At 41.7% G+C, this 10,190-nt stretch overlaps 1 protein-coding gene across 1 annotated transcript; it reads right to left on the bottom strand.

The window, feature by feature from the left end:
* Positions 1 to 1,930: 1,930 nt before the first annotated feature.
* LOC108411130 lies at positions 1,931 to 6,027 on the bottom strand. The gene is made up of 4 exons (XM_017682531.2): positions 5,911 to 6,027; positions 4,717 to 4,798; positions 4,246 to 4,352; positions 1,931 to 3,026 (listed from the first exon to the last, which is right to left on the bottom strand). The coding sequence occupies exons 2-4, from the start codon at positions 4,717 to 4,719 to the stop codon at positions 2,438 to 2,440; spliced, it is 699 nt and encodes a 232-aa protein (XP_017538020.1). The 5' UTR covers positions 4,720 to 4,798; positions 5,911 to 6,027; the 3' UTR covers positions 1,931 to 2,437.
* Between the last annotated feature and the right edge of the window lie 4,163 nt (positions 6,028 to 10,190).

Here is a 10,190-nt window from a genome sequence, read left to right on the forward strand (position 1 = left end):
TAATAATAGAATTAACAATTAAAATTCAATAAAAAATAATGAAACAAGATAAAAATAGGCAACGCTCCTTTTAGAGGAAAATGAATTGTAGAGCTATTATCCTTTCCAATGCATTTGTATGCTCTGCCTCCAAAAATAACAATTAAACAAACAGTTATTAACCCCCGGCCCAGTGTATGTTAGTGGCTCAGTGGGGTAGACGTGTGAGTATGATGCCCCAGTGTAGAAGACACACAGATCATTAAAGTCCTGTATGGATTTCTGTGTTGTCGCTTCTGGTGTATGTTTGTAATAAAGGCTGACTTCACCTTTTTTATAGGCCTAGAAATACACACACATGCAAACACACCCCCCCCCCCCCCCCCCCCACACACCCACACACACACACACACACATACACATTCAAAGCCATTTATCCTTCTGGGTCGAGAGGGCAGCCTATCCCACCAGTAATGAGTAGAAAGCCTGGATACACCCTGGACAGGTCACCAGTCCATCACAAGACAGACAGACAGACAGGCATATACATTCACACACACTCACACCTGCGGTCACCTGCGGTCAACAGGCAGACTCCACACAGAATGGACCCTGGTTGCCTGGCCAGGGAACCAAACTCAGGCCCTTCTTGCAATGAAGTGACAGGGCTAGCCACTGCACCACCAAGCCACCCACAGAGCCCCATAAAGGGTCAATTAAAAGTTCTTTTTCATGCTCTTTGGTCCTCTTACCTCGGCTGAGTCATGTAGTAATCTAGCAATTTAGAGCAGGTGGGACACCTGTGAGAAAACACCTGCTACTTGGTCATGCTCAACTACACAAGTCCTTGTGCTATAGTCAGTTGTCCTAAAGGCTTAAGTAAAAATGACCGAGATTTGCGAGCCACAATTTTTCTGCCTTAGAGCTTAGTGTAGGGGAGACCCAAACTGGAATTATACAGTAACAAACCGGGTGGTGGGAATGGTGGTCTAACACCTCTTAAGCCAGGGAAGGAGTTTTGGCCATCCTAGGCCCAGAAGCGCTGGAGCGAGTCCCAGGGGACATAGGTATAGATACCTCCCAGACTTCACCTCCTCACCCACCACTTAAATTTAAGGCATTTAAACTTTATACAGGTAGGCGAAGGTGGCGTTAGGAGTCTTGCCCAAGGACTCTTATTGGTATAGTGTAGGGTGTTTTCCCAGGTGGGGATTGAACCTGAATCTACAGCACAGAAGGCAGAGGTGTTATCCACTACACTAAGCAACCACCTCTTGCTAAGACTAACAAACCACTTCTTGGCTTATTGATATGTTATGGCACTGCAATATCTTGAGGACTGTAATCGACCAATTATCAACAATTAACACAAACATAAACATTCATGCAAAGCATGCATTAGAAGAGCTGTAACAGCTGTAACTCAGGACTTGCCAGAGTCAACCAAGGCTTCCACACCATTACCAATGTTCCCCGGGTCATTGGTGTGATCGATGGCACCCAGACCCCAATTGTGAGGCCGTCCAACAATGACCTGGCACACCAATGCTCTGAATCCAGGGAGTCTATGACTGTCAGGCTGCCACAAAGTGGTGTGGGAGCACTGAGCTACTCACTTCATCATGTAATGTTTCATGTTTTTCAACATAGAGTGACCCCTGTAGGCCCACAGCCCTCGTCTCAGTGTGTGTCTGCTTTTTGAAGACGATGTTTTCTGGACGATAAGGAATCCTAAACCAGACTAGTACTGCCCTCTACTGTTGAGAAGATTGATGTGTGAGCAGGTCTGAGTTAAACATGTATTTTGGGTTTGTGTGAACACACAACACTCATTCCTATCATGTCAAACACAACAGCTTACCCAGAACCCAAATCGGTGTTCTACAATAGGAGGAGAGTTTTAAAAAGCACAAGCTGGATAAAATAAATAAAAAGAAGCCAAAAAGACAAATTTAATGCAGCAGTATTTATTGGTAAACGCAAAAGCGTAACACAGATTTAATCCAGCAGATTTTCAAGCGCAAAAAGAAAAACTTTCATCACTGATGCTTATAGAATATCATATTTTGTGGTCATCTTATTTAGCCTTAAAGAGCCCATATCCTGCATTTTTCTTGGATTGTTTTCTCTGTTGCTTGAGAGGAAAATAAGTGGAAATTCAGATCTACGTGACCATTTTATCTCTTAGGACTGAATGCACTGTGCCTTTAATCTGACATATGTAAATAAGCTCTGTTCTGATTGGCTGCCCTTGTTCAGAAAGTAATCCTGGCTGAAACACACCTTACAGTCTCAGTGTAAATCACTGTAGGCTGGGTTGGTGGATTGGTGTAAATGTGAGAAATCGTGAATTCAGTACAGTGACCAGTGAATTGGAAGTTTAGCACTTACTTAAGGATGGTATGTGCTGGGGAGTGAATGGAAACCACAGTGCAGTGCCAGCTGTTGAGCCATTGTGCTAGTTGCTCATGCACTTAGAGTGGATTGGCCTACGCAGTCTTACACAGCGGTAACACCCCGTGTTGTCGCAGCGGTACAGCGGCACTCTTTTAGACACCGATCTTATGTTCCCTTTCCACTGAGTACTGTTTTCATCATATTTCCAAACCTGTGTAAAAACGAACGCTTTAGGGCCTCTGTGGGCCTTAAACATGTCAAGTGCAGGGATGATGCTGTAACGCTTATTGGGTGTTGAGCAGGTGTTCACACAGGGGGAGTTGTAGGTGTAGAAAACCACACAGCCGTCTGGGTCTTTGTTCAGGAGCTTCTGCATGAGTGGATCATCAGGAGATGTCGCTGGTGGGTTTGATTTAAACAGCAGAAGGTACTCAGAGTGGTAGTTTGTTGTTCTTCCAAAGATTCGTTTTGGTTTTGCACCAATCAGCTGTTGACCTTTGTAGACTCTACTTTTATGATCATCCATGGCAGCTTTCACTTTCCTTATATCATTATCCAGGAGGAAGTTCTGATCCGGGACAACACCTTTAGAACACTTCTGTCTTGGGACGTTGATGGCCAAAGCAAACTGATGTTTACTGTCTCCATAACTAGAAATAAAAAAATATTTTTGAGATCTTTTTAAAGAGCAACATAAAAGTTATACACAAAATCAGTCTTTTATTTTGTGGGACAAAAGTTGGATTATCTTTCCACAATTTTTCACAATTTCAGCGTAATTGATTAGCAATTTATTACCCTTTAATCAAAGTAATTCAGAGTGGTTTGGTGTGAAATGCTCCGTTCTAGAAAGGCTACTTCACGGTGGTGGTGAAAGGAAACAGACGTGATAGCTTTGAGATGATTTTGGCCTTGAACTCCATTCATGGTGGAGGGATACGTAACATGCAGGGGGCTGTGAGGCAAAATATTCCCCAAAGAAAACGGATTATTCCAGATTTTCCACTATTTTCCATCATCAACATTCCATACAAACTCGTGTAGGTTCTCTGGTGGTTCTGGAAGGTAAATAAAATATTTGTGTCTATATTTGTGTTGTCGTCATGACGACCCCTGGTTCCTGTAAAGACATCTGAACCATTTCACACCAAACCCCTATTGATCACTATTGAAAAATTGTAATTTGTTTTGATGAAGTTGTCACAGTTTCCAAGACCAAACAGTTTAAGAGTGTAATAAACCTCCTGACTGGCAAGAAGAATTCTGGGTAACACTTTACTGTAGGGTGGTGTTCATTAGGCTACATGACACTTACATAAGCTTGTCAGGACAACTAACATAACCCTACATAACTGTTTATAAATGCTTATTCCAACAGGTGTCATAAAGGCTGCTTTAGCTGACTTTGATCAAAATTGGCAAACGTAACCTTCATAGCAAATTATGTCTTTTGGAATAAACATTGACAAATGTTTAGGTAGGGTTATGTCAGTTGTTAGGACAAGCTTATGTAGCCTTATGAACAGCACCCTATAGTGACCCAATTCTGTAGCTAAGTTGATGAATGTCTACAAAAATGTGATATTTCAGTGATAGATATGAAGATGAAGCAGCGTGGCTGATACAGCAGTCCTGCATTACAGCTTATCCAATCATCAATGACTTTACCCGAAACGAGACTACAGAGCGAGGCATCAGATTAGAGAGACAAGAATTTCACGGTTCACGATTTTAGTGGTCAAGCATTTAAAGGTGACCAGTGCTGCTGTTCACTTGTGTTAGTTTCCTTATAATAAGATTATAACAGGTCAGCCATAATCATCAGTAATCAGGTTTAAGTCTTTACAGCCAATTGATTTTGCATCTTACGTTTTGTCGAGAAAACTGACCACCTGATGGAGATTTTCAATCATCGTCCAGACAGCAGGAGAGAGCAGAGAGAGCAGGAAGAGCCTCACCAGCACTCCAGAACACACCTGACAACAATACACACCAGACATCATGTATTACTGAATAGGGCTGGACAGTGTCCAGATTTTCATAACAGCAACTGTTATATTATAGTGTTACCGGGTGGGATGGGACCAAAACAGAAAAAGACTCTGTGTTTTGGCCTATTGCACTTTCATTTTCTAAGGTTTCTACCTGTTAGTCAGTATTTTACAAAATGAATTGAAGAAGAAAAAGAAGACCTTAAATTTTTACAAGATTTTATTCCAAGTGCCTTTAGATTATTGTAGAGTGTAGCTGTCATATGATATTGAAGCATATGATATCATCAACAAAAGACTTAGATTCATATATATATATATATATATATATATATACATACATACTTACCATGGTGGTAAGTGCAGATGGAGTATAGGAGTCTCTGAGTGCAGATCTGAACTGAAGATCTGAACGTTCTCTGAAGAAGCTGCTGTAAAGGAGAAGCTGAGGCACATTTATACAGATTGTGGCTCGGCCTCCTTGGTGATGTGTTGGCGAAATCACTGATGCCAGATTCAGTTTGTTTTTGTTGTTATTCAACAGGAAAATGGTCATCACACTTTGTGAGAAGCGTTAAACCTCGATGAGGAAAGTTAAGCAGTGTTAAATCTCCTTATTCAGTCCAGCTACAGAACCAGTTTGTACCTGAAATGAAGTTCAAACCCAACCCGTATGTCCAAGCCAAGAACTTTTAAGGAACCTCAATTTTTCAGAGTGTATAACAGTGTATAAAAGTTATACAGAATATCCTAAAATTTAAGGTTGTCTTTCATTAAACCAGCACAACACCTGGTGTGACCTAATGTAAAGCATCCAATCAATTCGCCATCAGCTGCTTTTTAAGGCTTAAACTTATATGCCTTGGGTAATGTATACTGGAGAAAGTATGTAGGGAAATTGGTTCAGAAAGTCCCCACTGTTGATCTCAGGCAAACAAGTGATGCAGCTCCCGAATTTGTTGATTCAACTTCTACTCCATATTTGGCACTAAGTGTACAGGTGATGCTCTAATGCAACACTGTTGATCCTCAGTGCAGAAAGTGGAACAGCCTGAAGGCACGAAGATTAGATTCTTGATCTGATGTACTTTTTGTTCTCTGGTTTACTTCTGCATTTTCTTTCTCTGAAAAGTGTGTGTGTGTGTGTGTGTGTGTGTGTGTGTGTGTGTGTGTGTGTGTGTGTGTGTGTGTGTAGGACATATACGTCTTCCATAATGCAAGAGCCAGATATTGATTCCTGGTCACATGCACTGCATTTCCAACTGAACTCTTCCAGTTCCCCCCTTCTGACTGACCAAGTTGGACCATATTTGAAGTATTTTAAGAATAAATGTATGTAAACATCACAGCCTTCATCTTGCTCACTTATGAATAACAACACATTAGATGATAAAATCTAAGACGGTCTTTAATTTGCAGCAGTTTGAAGTTTTTCATGTAAACAGCACAACACCTGGTGTGAGGAAATACAAACAATCCAGTCCAGAAAACTGATCAGTTCTGCATGAACTGCTGTCAAAGGCAAAAACACAGACTTCTATACCTTGGATGATCTCTACTAGTGGATGCACATACGGTAAACTGGCTCCTGAACTTGTTGGTTCAACTGACTTGCTTCAGATATTCCATATTTGGTCCATATTTGGTTCAACACTCTTGATCCTCAGTGCACACAGTGGAGAAAAGCCAGTAGACACGTAGACCTGATGCTTGGCCTGATGTTGGTTGAACTTCTGCAATCTACTTCTGCATTTTCTGTTTGTGAAGGCCATGTGTGTGTGTGTGGCATACATGTACTTATTCCATTTTGCAAAAAGCAGATGTCAATTATCTGTCAGATGCATCTCATTTGCAATTGAACTCTTCAAATTCTCACTTTCCAACTGATCAAGTTGGACCGTATTTGAAATAAACCAATATTCCTAATAAAGAACAGAAAGAAAAAAAAACATTCAACACTGATTATACATATTCACAAAAATAAATGACAAGAATCAAAGAAAATTAAAGAAAAATACATTCTAACAAATAAGGTTTATTTCAAGGTAAAATTAAACAAAAATGAACCATTAAGACATTATTAAACAGACGATTAACCCTATAATTAACTAGTGTTCAAAAAATGACAATGAAGCTAAAGGTTGATAAAAAATGAAGAATAAAATATCTTCTTTACACAAAAGCCTCTCTGCATGGCTCATCACTGCTCAGATGAAATCTGTAAAAGAATCAGTGAAGTCACCTACCAGCTTGATTTGCCCCGTCAGTGTCATGTTTCATTTTCATTCCATGTTTCCCTCCTCAATCCTGTCATTCCGTTGGCTGAGGCCACACCTGATGAGATGCCACACCCACTGTTTGTTGTTGAGGGGACTCCAGCCTGCATTGTCTATTGGCTGCTGGACTCCAGAAGAAGAGGGAGTTCTTCAGCACCTGGTTGACTGTAAAGGCTATGAATAGGTTATGTCTTTGATCCCGGGGTGGTGGTGTATTTCCATCAGTGCCATCCAGACAGGACTGCTCCCTGTCACAGAGGTCATCCCAGATGTTAACCCAGCAGTTGCTCTGAAGTTTGTCCCAGTGGTCGTCCTCGGGCTTGTCCTAGGAAAGATCTGTCAGTCCAGTACCATGGTACCTCCTGAGGTTTGTTTAAAAGAGTATGTGGCAGCTTGGGTGCTGGTCATCGTGGTCATCCTCATCCCTCATCCAGCCCAGGCCTGAATTTTTGGGGAGGGGGGTTACATGATACACCTACACCTTCAAATGCTACCAATCACAAAAGCCACTTCATCGCTCCTGTTCACCAGAATACTGACTGTTCACACCTGTAACCAATTTCTGTTTCATTATTACCTGTATATTTTACACAATCTTTAAATCCTTTAAAATATTGCTCTACATTTACGGCATTTGGCTGACGCTCTTATCCAGAGCGACTTACAATTTTTTTGATAATTTTTACACAAGTAGGCCGAGGTCATCTTAGGAGTCTTGCCCAAGGACTCTTATTGGTATAGTGTAGGGTGCTTGCCCTGGTGGGGGATTGAACCCCAGTCTACAGTGTAAAAGGGAGAGGTGGTTAACCACTACACTAACCAACCACTACCACTGTAGCTCTATTCTACAGAGTATGCAAGATGGGTTTTTTTTTTCATTTTTTGTCATTCCTGTCTTTGGAATTTCCTGTTTTTTCTGTATTTTTGTTATTCTGACTTGGTAGGGCGTTTTTTTAGAATCGTTGGCTTTTCCTGTTTTGGACTTCTCTTATGTTCAGCCCCATCTATTGTGTATTTGCTCTACCGGTTTTGACTTTGGCTTGTTTTCATATCACTCTTTGCCAAACTCTCCTGTGATTAAAGTCGTCTCGTTTCTTTTCATTTTGAAGCATCTGACTAGTTTGTGCAATGTTACAGAGTGGAACCATACAGGTTTTTTTTGTTGCATTCTGCACTTCATAAAAGTGCCACAAAATTTTGATAGGAGGCAGGCAGACCGCTTTAGCACCCACACTTTCTGATTCTGCAGCCCTGCTGTTGCAGCACTTGCAGCATGTGTTTTCCATTGTCATGTGGAAATAAGCATAGACATCCCAGAGAAACTTCCATAAGCAGTGCATGTTGCTGTAGTTCATGGTGCAACTTAACCACTGATACCCCCATTACATGCTTATTTCAACATGACAACTGCAAAAATATCCTGCAAGCGTTACAACAGCATGGCTGCATAATCAGACTGTTGGTGCTAGAGTGGTTTGTCTGTCTCCTTTTGAAATAGTGTGAAGTTCATGAAGTTCAAAATACAACAACAAAGACTCAGTATGGTTGCACACTGTAATGTTGTGCAAGCCAATCAGAGTCTCACGGATAAAATGAATTGAAATCACAGGAATGTTTGGGAGAAACAAAACATAAGAGCAAATACACAATACATGGGACTGAGCAAAACAGTAGTCAAAAACAGGTCCAAGTCAAAAAGTCACACACTTTCTAAGTCGCTTCTCCCTCAGGGTCATGGCCGGGTTGGGGGGCTGGGGGGTGCTGGAGCCTATCCCAGCGGTCATCAGGCAGAAGACAGGATACACCCTGGACAGGTCAAACAGACAGACAGACAGACACACACACACACACACACACACACACACACACACACACACACACACACACACACACACAATCACTCACACCTAAGGGCAATGTAGCATGTCCAATTGGTCTGACTGCATGTCTTTGGACTGTGGGAGGAAACTGGAGAACCCGGAGGAAACCCACACAGACACGGGGAGAACATGCAAACTCCACACAGAGAGGACCCCAGTCACCCGGCCGGGATATCAAATCCAGGCCCTCCTGGCCGTCAGGGCAACCGCTGGGTTGTCATCTGTGACAACCTCTTGGATGTGGAGCAGGCATGTGTGGATGGCACAGATGGAAATGCATCAGCAAGCCAGGATCCAAGACATCATGGGCTGGAGCCCAGCTCCTCTTTTCAGGGCCATAGGCTTTCCAGTCAACCCCGCACCTGCTTTCTGGAGTTCAGCAGCCAATAGACAGGGTAGACTGCAGTCTCCTTCATCACAAATGTTTGGGGTGGCATCTCATTGGGTATGGCCTCATCCATGGATCTGGAACAACATTCTTTTTTGAATTTTCAAAGGGCTGAGGTATTTAGGCAAGTGTTTCACTCACTTCAGCAAATCAGAAATTCCTGGTCGACAGCCAAACTCTCCAGGTTAATAGACAGGGATCTCTCCATGATCAAAATCAGCTCACATGTTATTACCTCACAGGATACTCTTGATGCATTGATGAGTATCCTCCCGTCCTCCCCACCCCGTTTGATCAAAATCCTTGGTGGTAGGAATGTCAGGTGGTATAGCAGTCCAGGGTTTGAGAGGAGGATACCAAAGGCTTAAATGAGTAGTTTAATAAATAATCTGTGCCTCAGTATCATTGTAAGTCTACAAATTCTTCAGGCCCTCTTCTTCATTGTTTTGAAAACAAAAACATTGATGATAAATGCCTGGCCACTAATTCCTACGAATAAAGGGAACGGTTTACTCTTCTGCTGTTGTTCTTGCTCTCTCTGATCATCTCCAATATTCCAATTAACCACTAATCTTATTTCTGTAGATAGATGGATAGATAGATAACATAAGTAAAATAAAGTATAAAAGTATATCTATTTACATATTTACATGGCATATGAGACAGATTTGTTGTATTTACAAGACAGCAGACACTGTAAATTACTGACTGTAATTATAGTCGTCATAATTCTAAATAAATAAAGTTTTTTATTTTCCTTTTGCTTATCTTGATTTCTCTGAGGACAGCACCGCTGTATGGGCAGGGGTGGTCCTTGCTGTAGGTAAAGGTAAACAGCCGTCTGGGACTCCAGTGAACCGAAGGACCCCCAATACATACAACTAAGATTTACTGTACAGGTTGATTTTGAATCACCTGTTCTAAAATATATATTTCAGTTTTCAAATGGCTTTCATTCTGTGATGACTAAATTGCAGTGAGGAGGCTGTTAAAGAAAGGGCAGCCTCCACTTACGTCACTAATTCTCAAAGTTATCTCTCAAAATTTAAAGAGAACACTCACTAACTGCAATTGACACCTCTGACCACTAGAGGACAGTAGAACACGGCTTTAAAGGTGAGCATCTAAAACTTTCATTTATGGAATTTGGCTGACGCTCTTACCCAGAGCAACTTACAATTTGATCGTTTTACACAGGTAGGCCAAGGTGGTGTTAGGAGTCTTGCCCAAGGACTCTTATTGGTATAGTGTAGGGTGCATCCCAGGTGGGGATTGAACC

The sequence above is a fragment of the Pygocentrus nattereri genome, chromosome 17 (genome assembly GCF_015220715.1).
Source record: "Pygocentrus nattereri isolate fPygNat1 chromosome 17, fPygNat1.pri, whole genome shotgun sequence".
NCBI classification, from domain to species: Eukaryota; Metazoa; Chordata; class Actinopteri; order Characiformes; family Serrasalmidae; genus Pygocentrus; species Pygocentrus nattereri.

What these genes read in the sequence shown, in the direction of transcription:
- LOC108411130 (XM_017682531.2), bottom strand. An exon ending in GTCAGTTTTCTCGACAAAAC is followed by an intron (nt 3,027 to 4,245) that starts GTAAGATGCAAA and finishes TTTTATTTCTAG; the next exon opens with TTATGGAGACAGTAAACATC.